General features: G+C 38.7%; 1 protein-coding gene across 1 annotated transcript in view; it reads left to right on the top strand.

Annotated features, from left to right (window-relative positions):
- Positions 1–20,083, top strand: part of HMCN1 (hemicentin 1) — a 399,750-nt gene that overhangs the window by 182,834 nt on the left and 196,833 nt on the right. The window contains 6 exon segments of the mRNA XM_006185542.3: positions 1,396–1,537; positions 2,640–2,767; positions 5,068–5,181; positions 9,976–10,134; positions 17,072–17,266; positions 19,980–20,075. Of these exon segments, the coding sequence (XP_006185604.2) occupies positions 1,396–1,537; positions 2,640–2,767; positions 5,068–5,181; positions 9,976–10,134; positions 17,072–17,266; positions 19,980–20,075 (834 nt within the window).

Raw genomic sequence — 20,083 nt, 5'->3', positions numbered from 1 at the left:
GATGAGCAGACGGAAGCCAGGGGCCTGCTGGTGTGTGCAAAGTAGCAAGTGGTCCCATGGTAACCAGTAGAGACTAGAAACACTACATTGGGGTCAGATTTATTTTACTCTCAAAGACAATGTACGTCCTGTGCTTTCAGTACTTTTGGTTTCTCTTCACTGTTCGAGCCAGATCCCTGATGGGGGTCATCCGTAGAGCAACTTCCCAGCCAGAGCCCAGGCAGGGAGCCTGAGGCTGGTGCCATCTGGGCACCATTATCAACCAGCAGTGCAGCAGGACTGTGATGGCCAATGTGGGCTAGAGCATGGTCAGGGAGAACCTCAAAGTGTGGATCTACCCCGAGGGCACGTGGAATGAAAATAGGGAACTGCCACCTTTCAAGAACAGTACCTTCTACTTGATGATCTAAGTCCAGTTTCTCCTCAGCTGTGTGTTGTACTCCACCTTCTACTCCTTCTACAACCCCAAGGGGAAGCTCTTTGCCTCAGGAAGGGTCAAGGTGGAGGTGCTGGATGTCATCCTCACCAGCAGCCTCCCTGTGGCTGATGTCTCTCAGCTTCTGGACTCTTGCTGCCAGTCCATGAGGACCACGTTCTTCCACATGTCCAAGGCACCTCCGAAAAACAGAACAACTGCAGGGCCTGGTGCCCAGCCAGCCCAGTAGCCAAGGCCATGGATGGGGCAAGAGCTGGGGACAGAATGGGCAGGAGGCAGTTCCTGGCTAGAGAATGGACAGAGGGGCCCCCACCCACCTGCCAAATATCACTGTGTTCTTCTCCCATCTCATCCCTCCTTTACATTTGGGTCCTAGAAGGTGGAAGCCTCTTTCTGACATTGGCTCAAACCCAGGTCCCTTGATGTCCCCTCAAAGGAAAAGTGTGCTAGACCCCCACCAAGCTCCCAAGGAAAGGCCTCACCCATCCACATGCTCCAAGATCTGAGAGTAGGAGCAGGCCTGGGGCTCCCGATGGACTGACAGGGCTGGGCTGAGCTGCGAGGCCTCTGGACCGACGGCCAGAGATGAGGCCCTCTGCTGTCGTGCCTGGGCTGTGAGATGCAGAGGCAGGCTTTGGGGTCCCAGCCATAGTCTGTGTTGGTCTTTCAGGAAGAAGAGGGGCTCTGTGGAGTGGGATGGGGGGTGCCCAGGTCTTGTACTACCTGGGCTGCAGGGAGCCTGAAATCAGGGTCTTCTGCTCCTGCCGACCTTGGGGAGCAAGTCTGCTGAGTCTGCATCATTACTGTTTATGAATGAGCTCTTGGAAGTGCCAAATAAATAACTAAATGGATACAACTGAAAAAATAAAGGTGTGATAGTGAGAAGCCTGCAAATCTGCCAACAGAGGGAGCTCTTAAAATCGCTGACATTTCACTATATGTGTTTTTTTTATTTGCAGAACCTCCCAAAGTCACTGTGATGCCCAAGAATCAGTCTTTTACAGGAGGATCTGAGGTCTCCATCATGTGTGCTGCAACAGGTTATCCCAAACCAAAGATCGCCTGGACCATGAATGATACATTTATCATGGGTTCACACAGGTACTGGGTTTGTATCATGTTCTTTGTTTTTACTGAGTGAGAAAAGTTGGTGAAATTTCTGAACAAAGTAATCTGACCAAATCCCTAAGGTTTGGGCCAGGAAATGTCAATAAAATGACAAATGATGAATGTGTAGAGTCTGAGGTTCTTAAGTCTGGAATTCAAGAGCTGAGAATAAGTGCTTCTCAAAAAAAAATTTTTTTTTGCAAACATAACACCCTAACAATTGGTTTACCATGAATAATTGAAATGGGGATGATAAACTTCCTGGGGGTAAAGTAATGTGTCTTTTTGATCCATCTTGTGAAGGCTTGGTCCTGGGACTGACAGAAGAGAGAGGGAGAGACAAAAGGACCGAGCAGTAGCACTGATTAAAGTGTGGGCAGACATTCTTTATAACTCCTGTTCACTGTTTGCCGTGTTACACTGAGAGGCATTTTATTCTGCTGGATGCTTTTAAAAGACAGTGAATCGTTTTCCTGCTCAAAGAGAGTAATGAACACATGGGGCATAAACAATGAAGTTTCCAGCCATTGGGCTTCCATTACTCTGGGTTTGGCATGAGGACGAGGGCCGAGGTGTGAGGCAGGTTCTATTCCTGATGGCTTCACAGGCTCCCTTGTGACTTGTGACATGAAGAATTGCATCTCTCAGGTTTTCATTTTGAGGGGCCGTTTAGCCTAGGAGTTTACACTGGGTTGCCTGGGTGCAGATTCCACTTCATCCCTTTCCTAGCCCTGACTCGAGGCAAGTTGTATAACCTCTTGGCTCATCTGTAAAACAGGGAGAATGACTGTATCTAACTCATTGGGTTGTTAGGAAGATTTAAAACATTAATAAACGTAAAGCTATTAGAGCAGGCCTGGCACGTGGCAGGTACTGGGTTTGTGGGATCTATTATCATTGATGCTGCTGCTTTTGCTATTACTGTTATTATTATTATTATAAAATTTCTGCTTATAAAATAATGATGTTAATCATTTCTGCAATCAGTACCAAAAATGTAACTCTAAAACATTTAAAAGCATTTGAAAGGAAGATTATTTAGTTCCTTGATATTATCATTAGGGTATTTTCAATTTTATTTCCTTTTTGTCTGCAGATATAGGATGACCTCAGAAGGTAACTTACTTATCAAAAATGCTGTTCCCAAAGATGCAGGGATCTATGGTTGCCTGGCAAGTAACTCAGCTGGAACAGATAAACAGACTTCTACCCTCAGATACATTGGCAAGTATAATCAGTCTAAAAGGCAGTTCAAATACGATGAATATCATAACAAGCAACGTCAAAGTCCTTTTCTGAAAAATTAATATTAGGAATGAGTTATAACCAGTCATATAATTTATTATTCATTTCACACATTGGTTAAAGCAAACACTGCAATTAAGTTTAAAAGTTCAAGGAGTGAATAGCTTCATTAGTTAATAGAAATCAAGGAAGCTTCCAGATTATGAAAGAGTTGCAGATTTTGTCCACAGAATTCTGTCCTCCCATGGTTTGTCTCTTTGAAATATTTCACTTACAAATTAATAAATTCTGTATTCTTTCTAGTTGACCTCAACCTGCATTTTATATTTTCCACTTATATTCAAAACTGTTTATGACATTTCTGTTATAGTATCTATAATATTTCTGTCATTTGGCTTGTCTGGACATTATTTTTGCTCTTAATCTTCCGTTTTTCCCCTCCAAACTCAAAGATGTACTTCATGGCAACTATTCTGTAGCATAATATAATATTCTATACTATAGCAGAATATAATATATTCTAACATATATATTTATAATTACATATTCTAATATGGAATATGGAATAGAATATTTTAATTTGGTCTTTTTTAGACAAGAAAAGGACAAGGGCATTGCATGCTTGATGTCAGACTGTAAATTGTGAATAATTAACTGACTAGCAATCCACCCTTTCACTTACTCTTATTCATCATCATTCATAGTAAGGTAGTAAAATTGGTAGTGGAGAGGAAGGAATATAAAAGGGCCACAATAAAGGTTGAGAACTGTATTGGTGTGTACAGATGAGGGAAGTAACAAAAGTGTCATGAACACTGAATCTAAAAGTTGGAGAGAAGTGGTCTCATTTATAGAAATGAGGAAGGCACATGGCAAATATGTTTAGAAGGGAAGACAGGCTCAGATTTAGACATAATTAAAAATATTCACAGAACACCCCTGTGGAGGGGGAACAGACAGTTGGAATTGTAGAAAGGGGGCTGAAACAGATTCTGCGTTGCAGAAATGAATTTTGGTACATTCACAAAGAAGCCAAACTATTCTACCCGCTTATTTAACTAATTAATCACCCAGAGTATGTAAATTCTGTGCTAGAGGTCGTGGAGTATAAAATTTAAAAATGTATGTTATACTGTCCTTACTCTTCAAGAGCTTGAATAATGGGTGTGGATATACATAAAGAAGTATGAGAAGGCAGACAAAGAAGCCTGGAAGGTTGAAAGAGGGAGAGATTAATTCTGACTGGGGAATTTGCAAAGATTTCTCAAAGGAGACAGGATTTAAGCTCAGTCTGGAAGAATGAGTGGGATTTGAAGAGTTGCGGCAATGGGCATTTCAGGCAGAGGAAACAACGTGAGCAAAAGCAGGAAGGATGGAGAAAACAGGGCATGTTAGGACTGCCAGCATGGTTCCGTAACTTGTGATAAATAAGGAAGTGTAATGGAGGGTGAAGTTCAAGAGGGAGCCTTGCACTGGTTTATGGGTTTTGAAAGCCAAACTAGAGAATTATGAAATGGAATCACTGAAAATTTTCTCACCAAGGAGTAACCTGATCTCTGAGAAGTTAACTCTTGGCTTTGTTTAAAACTACCTCAATAGACATTAGGAAGTACTAAGAAGTTTAGTTGGGAAAAAATGTGAGTGAACTAAAGTGTTAGGCAAAGAGGTGAATCAAACAGAGTTAAGGAAAGAAACTTAGAGAATGTCTACATTCAGCATCAAAGGGAAAAACAGAGTCAAAAGCTGGAGTCTCTACTTTTTATAGATGCAAATTTTAGCCTTAGACTACAACTCTCCCTCTGTACATAGACATGAATATCTTTAAAGTCACAATTTGTTAACATATTTCACCAGCAATTATGTTCCCCTCAAGTCTTAATTTACCCAAGACAGTATCAACATCATAGCTCTTTTGATTATATTTTTATTACTGTTGTCCTCTGTTTCTTTCAGTTGCTTCTATGAGATGTGTTCAGCTTTCCAAGATTTTTCCTTCCTTATACACCTTTTTTTTTTTTTTCCTTTCATAAAAACCTTTCAATTAGTTTCCTAAATTTTTGGACTCTATTTCATCAGAATTGTTTTTGCCTAATGTCCTTTTGGCCTTAGTAGATGATCTTTTTGTCTCATACATCTGTGTACAGATACATTGTAAGAGTTTCTTTCTGTTTATAAGCATATAAATAGTAGTTTTTTTAATTGGTTCATTTAGTAAACATAAACAAGGTGCATGTAGCATTGTGCTGTATGTCAGCCATCTGCCTGTTCGTTGTTTTCAGAAGCCCCAAAGTTGATCGTAGTTCAGAGCGAGCTGTTGGTTGCCCTTGGGGATACAACGGTCATGGAATGTAAAACCTCTGGAGTTCCTCCACCTCAAGTTAAATGGTTCAAAGGTACATTTCTTAAGTGTGTTCATGTCTAGTTCGCTTAGTTGTGTTTTCTCTTTCAGATAAAAATGATTTGTTAAAAATTTGTTGTGTTGTGTGACTTAGCAGCCTCAATAAAATGTGTTTATGGTCTCACTAGAGACGATAGTTCAAAACTCTGAACTCTGAATTTCAGCGTTTGACATCTGGTATGGATTACAGGACTGTGAAAATCAAAGCAGGAAAAGTTCGCCTTTGCTAATCCAGCTGAACGTTGTCTTTGTTAGTTTAGGATTGTTTCCTGTAGAAAATTGTCCAAGAATACTCAGTTCATGTTTAAAATAGCTTCACTGATTTCACTTTACTTTTCTTAGAGATAATGGCTCTCACAATTAGAAAGTTTTCTAGATTCTCCAGGACATTTCCTATAAAGTGCCCAAATAAAGACACATGGGCACTGACAGTTGAATGACATCTGTTATTGAAAGACAAGTGTATTTGGGGCTCAGCTTCATCATGCGTGGTAGGTGTTTGCATGAAGTACAGAAGTTATCTGCCTGTCTCTGTGGTACAAAGATTCTGCCTCCATGAGTCTGTAATAAAGAACAGTGATGTGCTGCTTCTCCTTGGTGAGAATGCCGCTGGGTCCTGGTCCGGGCTCAGAGGCTGACAGCAGGTATTTGTGTAAAATGACCTGCTTCTGTTTCTCTCTCAGCTCTTCCCTTCTATGAGAAAGAAAACTTCGCAAATAGCCTAACAAGAGGTTGCTAGGATTATGGAGATGCTGTTTGCAAAATACTCTCTAATCTTCAGATGAAAAATGCTAAATAGTACAAAGCACTATTGTTATGATTCTGTTTGTTAAATCACAGACATTCCCATAGCAACGGGTTGATGTCATAATCACAAAATCGTGAATTCAGCTGGGGTTCAAACTCTTGGGGAACATGAGGTGAAAAAGAAAGGCTCTATGTAGAAAACACATACTTTTAAATGACACAAATCAAAAACAGGGAGGGAAACCAGGAGATAATGTCATTTTCATAATTTTCCATGTGAAATGATTTCTAGTCATCACGTTTTTTCTCTGATAAGAAAGCATTTCTGGATTTGTTTCTTAAATAGGTTTCGGTTGTATTTCAGTCAACATAAACTAATTTTTCCTACTTAAAACATTTAAATCTTTGAATTGTAAATGAAATAGATAGGAGTTACAAATGCACATCATAATTAAGCAAATCCAGAACAAAAAGGTGTTATAGATGCAGTATTTCTTTTTTTAGATGTCAGTCAGTCCATCACTGGAGTTCATTGGGCCCAGTAAATAATATCCCATTTCTCTGGCTGAGTTATGAACCAGCAGAGCTAGAATGTGGTCATTAAACGCTGACAGGCCATGTTGGGGGATCTGCTCCGATGTTCAACAACAATCTGCAGAGCTGCCCTGAGCCCCAGGGTCGGGCCCGCTTACTCTCCCAGTCCCAGGCAGGCGATTTACTCCATCAGCAGAGACTGGATCATAAAGAGCAAAACTAGGGGACCAACTCTTCTACATGCAGGGTGGCTCCAGAAAGAAAAGGGAAGGAGGCAGCTGACCTGCCTTCCCCACCTCTGCTGGGGATGAGACACCGAGCAGGTTAGGAAAATCCTACCTTGTGAAAACCATAGGGATGAAGAAGAGTTCTTTCCCTCCCAAGAATAACTTTTCCTTCATACCCTTTCTTTCAGGCAGTTCTGGTTGAATAAAGAAAGTGGTTGTTTATTTTTAAATTTATGATAGTGGGAACACATAAGCTCACCCTCTTAACAAATTTTTAAGTATACAGCACAGTATTGGTAACTCTGGACACTGCTGTACGGCAGTCTCTAGAACTTACTCATTTTGTGTAATTGAAACTTGATGCCTATTGAACAACTCCCCATGTCCCCTGCCCGGCAGCCCCTGGCAACCACCATTTATTAATAAAGGATATTCCATTCAGATCATCCGAGAAAAGGAATTCCGTTAAGTACAGAGGCCCGCCACAATTTTCGATTTTTAATTTTTAGAAATGAGCAACATAAAGTGGGTTCAAAGAAGAATCAAGGACACTATTACAATGTTATATAAAGGATATTTCTGGTAAAGTATTAAAGAAATTGGATTTATTTCTTTAGATTGATGGTAGTTAAAGGGTCATGGGGAATCCCTGGGGGTTCCCCACAATTCTGGGAATCTATGAGATCAAAATTATTTGCCTAATAATACCAAGATGTTATTTGTCTTTTTACACTCATGGTCTCATGACTGTATAGGGGAGTTTTTGGAGGCTGTCTGACCTGTGGTATCCAACAGAGTGAACGCAGAAACAAATATAAGCACTCAGCTGTCTTCTGTTAAGCTAGACATTCTAGAAATTGGCAAAAATGTGAAACAATGCCAGTTTTCTCACTAATTTTTTCTTGTTTGGGGAAATAAATTATTTCATAAAATATGTTTATTATATTAAAATGTCATGAGTTTGTTATTGTAAAATAAATACATAATATTTTAACTTTTTATAGTTTAATTTCTAAAATGCTAAATACAAATAAATAAATCCTCATAAAGTCTCTGATAAGTCCCCAGTAGTGTTTAAAGAGTGTGAAAGGGTCTTGAGACATTTTGGAGAACCACTTAATAACTAATAACCATCAGCAATTTACAGGGTCTTATGCCATGAGTGATGGTCTCTCTGCCGGTCCTTAGATCACAGAGCCAGAGTTGAATTGAACCACAGCAGAAGGAGAACCCTCCTCAATGGAAATGATTGTTAAATCCCAGAATAGATTGTCAGGGAAGTTTATATATTTTATTATGTATGTGTAACATTTTTCTAATCTTATCTAATATTAAAACTAAATACTCCCTACTTCATTTTCCTCTCAAAGTTTTGTATTTCTCTATGGCTTCTCAATAATTTCATTACTAACTGTCCAGTAGAAACCAAGAAAGGAGAGATAATCTAAATGTGATCAAAACTCAAACTTGATACAACCAGTGTTTTCCAATTGATGTTTTGTTTCATCACTGCTGTTCTTTAAACATTTTTATTTTGAAAAAAGCTACTGGCAAAAAGGATCTTCTTTTCATTCTGTTCTGTCCTCTGACATACACAGAAGAAATGAGGGAGAAGTAAATTCCAAAAACCTAAATGCATTTTAGTCCAAACATTTTAATGCCTGATGAGCAGCTCGGTCACATCACATCCTCCCTTAGTGGGAGGAAAGTTTATGTCAACATCATCTGCTTTTATTTATGAAAATTTCCCAGAGGCACACAGACCCAGCTTTAGCTGCTCCTCTCATTCTCGTGTGGTATGCAGTAGCAAGCTTAAAAGGATGATTGAGGTTTTAAATATTGGAATGCTGAAAAATACTTTTGGCACTGACAGTAATGTAATTTTTTGTGTGTTTTTAAATTTATGGCTCCTTTGACCTCTTCTCCTCTCCAGATTATAAAAACAAAAAGAGAATGGTTTGTTTGTTGCCCCAAGTCTGTTGGGTGGTGCTTTATGTAGTGTCCTGGGAATTTCTAGCTCTGGGGATTTAGCCTGTTAAAAGCTAAGGGAGTTACTTCTACAGTCCTCAGGTCCAGGGCACGTGGCTAGGTTAGTATATGGCATTTTGGAGAGAGCCTCTTCAGACTTGACATCTCAGCATACTGTGAAACCCTAAGAGCACTAGCCCTTACGCCTCTGGAATTTTTTAGGATCCCTACAGAGAATTTGATATCACCCTTTATGAAAAGAAACAAAAAAGATAAGGACACTAAGATGGCACTAAATATCAGTATTTGCTATTTCTTACGATACTCCTCATCCTGGTTAATTTCATTCTTAGAGGAGGAGAAATCCTGGAGGAAGAGAAGCGGAAGGACAGGCTTACCTGACTTACAGGTGTGTTGAGGCATTGCCTGCCTTCAAGTAGAAATGGTTCTCAGGGGACTTGAGGTGCTGCAGGGGCAGGCAGCCCAGATACAGCTGATCTTTCTTGGGTCATTCTACCCTCACACTCAGTGGCTGGTTCCATCCTACACACATTCATCCCCTGCCTGTTTCTTACCCAAAACCTGTAACTCCAATTTACAGAACTTTGATGTGTAATACAGACTTGATAGTGGTATCATGGGAGACTTAAGTAATGACACCCCTCTCTAGCCATCATCAGGGGTTCCTCATCCATTTTTTCTGTTCTCTCAACAAGCTCTTCTGTACCCTCTCTAGCCAGCTGTGGTTCCTTCTTCCCCAGCCATCCTTAGAATCCTCACAAGGTAGCTACTACCTCTCACAGGACAAAACCTAACTGAGAGCCTTCAGCAAACCAGAAACCTGGCCAATTAGCCAAACTAAGAACACCCATAGCCTCCAGAGCATTTCCTGGGTAATTGAAATTCATCCTGCCACAAAGACAGTAGAAAACTTTTCCACCTTCAACTTCTCATTCCCTTCTTCCCTAACACGGCCACAATGACAGCTGCCACTCTTTCCCAGTCCCCTAGCATAGCCTCAGAGTTTGTTCTTATTTAGGTACACACACAATGGGAAATATTAGTATGTAGTTCATTTAGGGTCTGATGTTTGGCTGTAGGTTAGCCCATTGAAATATACAGACTAATAAATCAACTCATCACCATGAAACACTATTCTTCCATTGCATAAACATTGTTTAAGTGCTGCATTGTGCCAGATACTGGTATTTAAAAACTTGACAATCAATTATCTTCAAAAGTTTTGAAATCAAATCAGTAGCCAACGAGGTAAACACTTTAGTGCTTAATGTTCTCCCCTTGTTTTGACTTAGGGGATCTTGAGCTGAGACCCTCAACATTTCTCATTATTGACCCCCTCTTGGGACTTTTGAAGATTCAAGAAACTCAAGATCTGGATGCTGGTGATTATACATGTGTTGCTGTCAATGATGCTGGAAGAGCAACTGGCAGGATAACTCTGGACGTTGGCTGTAAGCATCCTAGCTCTGATAGACAAGTTTGTTTTGAAATTGACCTGGTATTTGGTCATGCTTATAAGTTTGAAACATTTGGCAGAGACATTTGTCAGAATGGCAAGATGAGAGTTAGAATTTCAGATTATGAATGTAATGATGGTAGTCAGCATTGACCAAGTGCTGGGTACCATGCACTGTGCTATCCTCATACCAAACCTGAGAGGAAGCTACAATAATTTTCTCCATTATGTAGGTAAGGAAATGGAAGCTTACAAAGGCTAAGCGACTTGACCAGGGTCCCAGGGCTGTGGGGGCCAGATCCTGGATATTTGAACCCAGGTTGTTGGATTTCAGAGTCTGTAAGCTTGACTGATGTACCACCTGTTGCCAGACATTTCCTATCAGGACTCATCCATTCTGACACCAAATTCCTAAGTATAACATCTGGAGGTCAAAAATTAGACTTTGGCCCTAGACCATAATTTGAAGATGTTGATGACAGCAAAGATAGCAGATTGTGCTTTTCCTTTTTTTTTTTTTTTTTTTAGTTCACTAGCAGTGACTCCACTGTGTATAAAATAAAATCCTAACCACAGATAAATGTCATTTGAAATGTGAATGATACAGCTTGTGCATGACAGCTTCAGTGGGATTACTCGGGAAGTTTGGTCCTCCCCTCCTTCTTTGTCTCTCCATCTCATGTTTCTTAAAAAATAAAATTACACCATGTGGTAACGCATGAAATAAAACAGAGCTTGTTTTGTGTGGAAAAGAACCCTGGCAGCTTCATTTTAACAGATATGTCAAATGTTTGCATCACTTAAATTGATAAAGTATGACATTTCGTTAAATTGTATTTTCATTTATGTGATGATTTTCACGCCAAAGCTGGCTTTTGTTTTTTCAACAAAAGTTAGGAACTACAAAGAAAATGCATTTTTTATTTATAATAGAGTAACACAAAACATTTTCTCTCTATTGTCTTAGTTCTTTAAATGAAAATCTTGACCTTCTTAGCTTAGAATTTTGTTTCATATAAACTAAGTTTTTTTTTTTTTCCTCCTGGGATCTTTTATGATCCCCATGCCCCTGAGCTGTATGGTGAACACTGTACATTCTTGGTGATTATGCCCTTGGGGTGGAATCAACAAAGCTGGAAATAGCCACAAAGACCACTGTAGAATGTCGAGCGCACAGCAAGATGTGTTTGAACCATGTCTAAACCCTCTGGTTATTAAGAGAAGTGCCTTGGAAGTAAGATTGAAATCTCTGGGTGGAGGGTCTCTGAATCTACCAGCAGAGTGTAAAACATAAGAAATGATTTTAGAAGTTCAAGGCCCAAATGAAGAGGGCTGTTAGAGACAGAGTTCTTGTTTTCAAGAAACATGCAGAGTTTCAGTTCTCAACATGTTCTGGCTCTGCGTTTCCCTCTCTCCTGCACAGATACTTTCCATTTACCCTGTGTTCTTTTGGAGTTGTCTAGCTCTAGAGTTAGTGTGAAGTAGCCCAGCCAAAAAAGGAATGACACCCTCACCCCCTCCAAGACTGTAAACATTCCAAACATCTTACATGTTTCTTTGCTTACTGCCTTCTTGATAATCTTTTTTAGCTTTTGGACTTTCCAAGTTCTCTCTTCTGATTAGTGAAGAACCATATAAGGATTAGAGTTGTCTGTGCTGGAGTGACGTGGGGTAAATTAGGAAACATTCTAGCAGACGTTTTGTATTTATTCCTTATTCCTTGCTGTCAATTTTTTCTTCACTCATATTCAAAATCTTCTTGCTCTATGAACCTCTCTAAAAGAATAGCTTTCATAACTTCTATTCCAGTAGTTGTCCTGGTGGAACTACTTACATAAACTCAATTGTTTGCTTACTGTAACCTTGATCATTATGAACAGTTGCCAGATAACTTAATATTAACACCAGTGCCATTCATGTTTCTCTTAGGCCTTAACTATTTCCTTATTCACCATTAGAATCCTGATCGTTGTAGCTCACAAAATTTGATGAGACTTTTCCGTCCGCATAAAACTATTGTTACACATTCTAGCAGACAAAGTAACCGCCAAGAACCATGAAAATCACAGTCACAGTGATGATTGTGATGATTGTGTTTAGATTTAAAAGCAAACAAGCGAAAAACACACATTTTCCCCAGAATTTATATAGTGGGTAGGAGAATGGGCTCTAGAGAGAGGCTGGGTTTTCTGCCTGACTTTTAATAGTAACTACCTGATAGGTTGGTTGTAAAGGTGAAATGAGACTTGATGACCCACGTGCACTCAGTGTGTCCGTGGTCACTGCTCTTCCTCTGAAATACTTAATGGGACATGTATCAGATGGGGGAACGTTAACTTTACCCAGTGAGTGGTCATTTTGGTTCTTTGAGTTTCGAAAAATAATACAGAAATGCACATACAATGGTGGCACAGCTTTTAAGATTAAGCATTGTGTTTTTAACAGTCACTATTTCAACTTGACTTTTTTGAAGGGGCTTTTTATTTAAAAAGTACGATTTAAGTTCTACTATTAGTGCATAAAATTATTCATTTCAGTTCCAAAACTCTTGGACATAAATTTAAGTAGATTATGACTTAGGAAGAAAACCATGCTTTTATCCATGTCATGTAACCAGTTGCACTTTCAGACTGTTTTTTTGTGGGCCTGTTACTTCACATAAACAATACTAGATTAAAAATAATAACAAAAAGTCTGTTTAATATTAATCTTGAGGCTTAGCTTCTTGTAGTGAGTCTCCTGTTTCCTGTTTCTCATTTTCATGGCTTTAAGTTCTGGACATTTCAGGTCAATGTTCAGGGAATGTTACCAAGACGTTTCATCCTTTTTTAAAAGAGGTAGTGAATTACAGTCATTTGGAAAAGTGGGGGATTGGCTACGTCAGACACAAAGTTGGCAGTGAGTTTATTTGTAGTAGTCCACACCACAGAGGGCGGTGTTTTAGGCTTAGACTGTGTTGTGGTTTGGTAGAACCAAAACCAGGTGCTCAGCCATTTCAGGAAAGAACTTCTCAGTTTGACTAATATAATGCAAGAGTTGCCACAGCGGAGGTAGATTTAATGATCACTAAAGAAACTGGAATAATTTTACGGACTATGTTTTAGAGTGAGATGGTCAATCTGTTGGTAACTTTCATATTTCCCAAATAATGTGTGCACACAGGCAAATCACCTGTGACAGCAAAGCTGTACCTTGCATTAACCCTGTGCAGTCCTCAGGGTGCACACAGATATTTAGGGGATCACAGAGGATTCAGCATAATCCTGACAGACTCTCTGCAGGAGCCAAAATTGAAACTAACAGTAGCTATGTTGAATTCCAGAACTATGATTTAATAAATTAACTATATAATATTCCTGATCATTGATAGTTAGTATTTGAGTGATGACCACACGAGAAATGATTGATAAATATTCTCTTTTTTTAACATGAACTAGGACTTATTATTTATCCTCCTTTTGTTCATGGGAACATTTAGACTGGGGGAGGTAAAATAATTTTTCCAGGTTTATAGACTAAGAAATAGTGGAGCTGCTATTGGAAACCACCTGGTGGGCTGTAACTTTCCTAAGCTACTTCTCGAAGCAACTCCTCTATACATGTTCCATGTTTGTACTATAATCACTTCTGCTTCCTTTCCCCCTGGTTTTTTGTTAATCTCTTTACCATCCACCTAGTGTAATTCACTTGGAGTATGAATTGGCCACACTCTGGAATAGGAAGTACTTAAAAGTCTTCTTGGCTTGAGGTAGGAGCTGCTTCCTTTTGAGGTTTGCTTGTCATTGGTGCTGTCTTGGCTGCTTACCTAGTGCCTGCTACTCTCATTTGCCTTGTTTTCTGGGGCCCGTACATACATTCTGTGACCTTATGCTTGTCTTGTGCCTGACGGTGTTCCCAAAGCTTCTTCACCCCAGGTGACTTTTCCCATCTCAGTTGAGCTTTATGGGCACAACTTGACCTTCACTTATCCTTTTTAAATCCAGTTTTTTCTTGGCTTTCTTAGTTCTGAAAATTCTACTTTGTCTCCGTTTTCACTGATGGCTGTGTTCTACTGTGTTACTAAGCTTGGTTTTCTCCCAGATACTTGATCAATCCCAGCCTTCTGCATATCTTTTCTGTTCTTCTGGAATTTATTTTCTGTCCCATCTGCAGTGTCCACCTGTTCATACTCTGAGCCTAACATGACCTGAGACTTTGATTCCTCTATTTTTCAGACAAGCAGCTGGCTCTAGAATAAATGACTAGTATCACTCCAGGGAAAAGTAACCAGGCCTTACACACCTAGGAGAAGCAGTGAGCTGCTTTATAAGCTATTTTTAAAATGTTTTATTTTGCCTATTATTTTTATTCGTCAAATTCACATAATGGATGGATGAAGAGAAATCTAACCCAGATACACTCCTTTTTTTTAAACATTGCTCAATTACAGTATCTAACTTAATTTTATTTTACATAGTATCAATAAACAAACAAGAGGGCTTCTGAAACTGCCATGTTTTTTCAAAAATGCAAGTTCAAATGTACTGGATCAATGTTATTATCATATATACTTATCTTCACACATACACAAAGATACACACATACTGGGTTATTGTTGAAGTGTTTTAATGTTGAGTCAGTCATTCACAAATATCTAGCAATCATGTATAATGCACAAAGTACAAAGTACTATGTTAGTTGCTATAAAAGTTAAAAATACAGTTGCATATAAATTCTCTGGGGAAAGTTAAACATACAGTCTAATAAGAGGATGAATGTACCCATTGCCATGGAGACTGCTACAGAGTGGGTTCTTTGAAACCTCAGAGGGGGAAGAAATATCCATTTAGGAAGGTAAGAGATGGCATTGAGGAAGGGCCTTTTGAACTGCATTAAAGAGTTGTCGCTACTTAACTAGGCAGAGATCAACAGCAGACATCGCATTTGAAGGGGATGGTGGTAACATAGGTGCTGATGTGAGAAAGGTCAGCCCTTGTTTGGAGAAGAGTAAGGAGTTTTGATTGTCCAGAGAATAGGATCTGAGTAGGAAAATAGTGGAAGTTATTATGCAATAATAATGCAACGTTAAAGGAGGTCCGTTAGCCCAGGTTAATAAGGCACCAGTGCTGCTTGGGAGACAGCTGTACATCCAAGTCCCAGAACTCACATGACGAGGGAAAGAAGTGATCTCCACACCCATCTTTATAAACCTGATGACCAGCTTGAATATGAGCAGTGATAAGAACCCATCAAAAAGGGGAGGCTGATCAAATGACAAAGAACTGTGACTCTGGAGTCCCAATTTTCAATCCCACTTCTGTTCATCTCCACGTGACAGCAAATTAACCATTGTGTCTCTGTTTTTCCCTCTATACAATTAGAGTAATAACAATAATGTTATTATTCATAGAGATAGTGTGAAGATTAAGTGTGATAATTAATGGAGAGCACTTATCACAATCCCTGACTGTGTAAGTGATGGTTATTGTAATTCCTATCCAGTGTTTAATGTTAACGTTATCAAGGAGACCTTCCTATAAAGAAGATGTGGTATCTTTATACAATGGAATACTATTCAGCCATAAAAACTGACAACATAACGCCATTTGCAGCAACGTGGATGCTCCTGGAGAATGTCATTCTAAGTGAAGTAAGCCAGAAAGAGAAAGAAAAATACCATATGAGATCACTCATATGTGGAATCTAAAAAAAAAAAAAACAGAAATACAAAACAGAAACATACTCATAGACAGAATACAAACTTGTGGTTGCCAAGGGGGCAGGAGGTGGGAAGGGATAGACTGGAATTTCAAAATGTAGAATAGATAAACAAGATTATACTGTATAGCACAGGGAAATATATACAAGATCTTGTGGTAGCTCACAGTGAAAAAAATGTGACAGTGAATATATATATGTTCATGTATAACTGAAAAATTGTGCGCTACACTGGAATTTGACACATTGTAAAATGATTATAAATCAATAAAAAAATGTAAAAAAAAAAAAAAGATACCTTCCTAGGGTACTTAGAGCCCTACATGAACAGGTTTCATCCATTACCTCTGACAGTACCCTACGCCTGGTGCCTCAGACATCATTACTCAGAAGTTCTGTGGGGCATATTGCGAGGCTCATCTCTGTGGGCTTGCTGACAGCATCTTCTCTATATTGCTTTCCTGTGTTTTCCAAGATATGCCTCTGATGTATTTCTAATTTTCCCTCTTGGCTGCTGGGGTTGCCTGAATTATGTAGATAACTCTAGCCTTTTTATCTATCATTTTATAATTTCAGCATCCTAATCTCTGAAATTAATCACTCTCTACTCTCCCATTTGTCAAATACTGTTCTGTTAATTTGTGTTACTGATTCTCAAGCTTAAATTTCTTTAACTCAAAAATGTAAAAAAAAATGTGAAAGATGTTTAGAAGCAAGAATGTGATATACAACAAGAATATAATTTAAGGTTAAATACTGTTAGTTTGTTGTATAGTGATCTGTTGAATGACTCTCATACAAATTTTTTTTTTATATACAAATTCACCCAAAAGGAGTAAGTTTTGGAAAGTGTAAAATGTATTTCTTTGCAGAGCAAACTTATTTATAAGAAAGTTTGAAGAGTTGAGGAGTGTGGCATCAACTAAAATTGAAAAATTCCTAGAATGAAAGATTCTCTTTAGTTAAGGCAATCTTGATTTAAATTCCCACTCTTTCCGCTTGAAGGAAACAGGTGAAGTTCTTTGTGCCTCTATTCATTTTTTTTTTTTTTAAATCTGCTATTTCAGTAGCAAACAGGAATACTTAAAGGGCATCTGTATAGTATTATTTGAACAATTATTTGATTCAAATTCAATTTGCTGACAGTTTAATAATTAGTTTTATATTTATTGTCCTAGTGTACTATACCGATTACCTTTTTTTTTTTTTTTTTTTTCACTTTAACTCTCTTTCAGCACCTCCAGTCTTCATACAGGAACCTGCAGATGTGTCTGTGGAAATTGGCTCAAATGTGACATTACCTTGCTATGTCCAAGGTTATCCAGAACCAAAGATTAAATGGCGAAGATTAGACAATATGCCCATCTTCTCAAGACCCTTTTCAGTGAGTTCCATCAGCCAACTAAGAACAGGAGCTCTCTTTATTTCAAGTAGGTTAAAGGAAATATACTTTATACAAATACGCACATAAAATTATACATTTTTATGCATAGGTGCTGCTGTGTTTAAAATACTGAATTAATCTTGCCAACACATTTTGTGTTTGTGAATTTCATTTTAAAATAATCTGAACTCATACCTGGGAATTGTCATAAATGAATAAGATTTTATTCAACTTTATGTTATTACTCTCATAAAAGGCTTATGAAACAACATGACTTCTTTGTATCTCACTGTTTCTTATTGTGAATAGGGTCATTTGGGCCTCTAGGTGGATACGTAATCATATTTTATTGACTTTTGTACCACCTGTTGTATAAAGAGGTAAAATATTACTAGTAGTTATTAATTACTTTTGGCCAAGAATACATAACCACATGCGTAGGGACCCTACACAGTATGAAGACTTTTATTAAAAGCTGTATCTATCTGGAGCAGAACATTTTTAAACAAGGCAAATATTCCATCATCTCAAAATTTTACCTGTAAGCTATTAAACATTCAGATATTTGTAAACATTTAGTACTTTTTTCAAATGAGGTTAACAGTATTTGGATAGTGGCACCAGAGGAGTAAAAACATTCAGATGATTGACTTTTTTTAAAAAATTGCATTTTAGGGTATTTGGTAGAAAGCCCCCAGTAAGTGATTTTCATGTTTACTAATAATATTATGTGTATATCGGCCACTTAAACTTTGAAATACAAATTAAATTCGCTAATTACAAGGGCTTAAGTATTCAGCTCTGTGCTCAGCTCTGTAGAGAAAACAAGTCAAATATGGGGTTCCTCACTCAGGCATTTTACTATCTACTGTCTGAGTGGGAAACCGTGAAAGTTCCTACCAGGAATTACTCATTAGATTGGATCAGATTGTACCGGACCTGAAATGTGCAGGTGATGAAATGTAGTTGGTGAGGTAGCAAATAGACTCCCCAACCCAAGCTTCGCAGGCAGGAAGAAAACATGTGAAAGTACTGTTTCAGAACAACTCCTCTGCAGGACAGGAGGAGAGTGGACGAGCAGGGAGGGTCACACAGCTATACAGGTAGGGTGACGGTGGTGACGAGGAACAGCCCAGAGGGAAACAAATGAGACCTGAAAACAAATCAGTTAGCAGAAATGGCACAAAAGGGAGAATAAAAGAGGGCAGTGTATTGACCGATGGCTGCCCAGTTGTCCCAATTCAATCTACTAAAGGGAAGCTAGTGATTAGAAATTAGTTCTCAGTGGTATTTTGCATTTCTAGACAAATTAGCCACAGTTGAGAATAGGAAAACTTTCTTGCTTAGAAACAGTGTATAACTTACGAAGCAGCTGATTTGCTGACTTTTCCTTGGCAAATGAGTATCTCCTAATTTTGAGAGTGGATGCTGTCTGTTTACCAGATGGAATCCTGCAGTTACATGCATATGGTTAACAAAGGAGTAGAAACTTTGTCATTGCTCTTTATTTGAGATGGTATGGCACTTACTCATAATGGAAAGCTATATTTTTCTCTATCAAAGTCTTACCTGTAGATTAAATTGTGCTTATTTTAGTTAAGATATTTGCAAAGACAGTCATTCTTCTGTTTAAAATCTTCTCTTGACTCCCCAGTTGCTCACAAGATAAAACTACACTATAAGGCAACAAAAGCTGTCTCATCATCTTCAGGCCCCTGATTTCACCCACACAATCTGTAACCCAGCAGTCCTTGCCCTGGTCCCCAACATGCTCTTTAATTTAAAATGTTTTGTAAATATCCTTTTAATTTTTCTGAGAAAAATTACAAATTTGATCAATTTCTGTAATAAAATTATTTTAATATACAAAAAGTAGTACAAAGGAAAATGAAGGAAAGCAATGTTTATTAAAAATAAAGTGTATTTCAGTAGATAAATACTCTGCAGTGTTCACACAGTGTGCATCCATGTTTATGTATGTCACTATGAACTTGACAGCTAAAATGAAGACTGATACAGAAATATGCGATGGACGATACAAAGCTTCCAGTTTGGTGAAGTGATGTTCTCAAATGGTGGGCAGTACTTGCTAAAGTTCTTTCTTTCTTCCACTTACGCAGAATTAGGATGTAGGCTCAGATAATTATGTTTAAAGTCACCAAATCCATGAATTATCAGTGGGACCTTCAAAAGTCTTGCTGAATTTGGGATGTTGTTCCTTTTGTGAATCCACCCCCATGTATTGCCTCCCTAATTTTTGCCCATCAAATGCCAATTAGACTCCCTGGATCACTGAACCCATGAAAACAATCTCCCCTGCAAACCTCCAAAATGCCCTCAGGGTGGTGGTGTGGCATCCGTTGGTGGTGCAGCTTTCCATTCTTTGAACGGACCGTGATTTTTCAAGTCATGCTTTTGTCTTTGCAGCCTGTTAGGTTTGGACTGCCCTTCCTCTACTCTACCTGCTGTTTAAGGTACAGCTCAGATATTAACCTCCTATGTGAATCCTTCTCCACCTCTGCCACATGCCATCAGCCACTTTTGTCTCTGTGCTCCCATAGCTCATTGTTTGAAACTCAAATTATAGCACTGATCACCCTGTGGTATGATTGTTGATTTCTTTATGTGTCTCGCCCCCAAAATGGGAACCCCTTGAAGGCAGTACTGTATTTTCCACCCACAGATCTCCACACTGTGCCTGGCATGTAGTAAATGCTCCATAAGTGGTGTTGAATGAGTAAATGATCTCTTCTTTTTAGACTTGTGGGCAAGTGATAAAGGAACCTATATTTGTGAAGCTGAAAACCAGTTTGGAAAGATCCAGTCCCAGACAACAGTAACAGTGACAGGACTTGGTAAGATT

This window comes from Camelus ferus, chromosome 23 (genome assembly GCF_009834535.1).
Source record: "Camelus ferus isolate YT-003-E chromosome 23, BCGSAC_Cfer_1.0, whole genome shotgun sequence".
Classification (NCBI taxonomy): domain Eukaryota; kingdom Metazoa; phylum Chordata; class Mammalia; order Artiodactyla; family Camelidae; genus Camelus; species Camelus ferus.
Note: the sequence above shows the minus strand (reverse complement) of the source record. Positions and strands in the feature narration are given on the sequence as shown.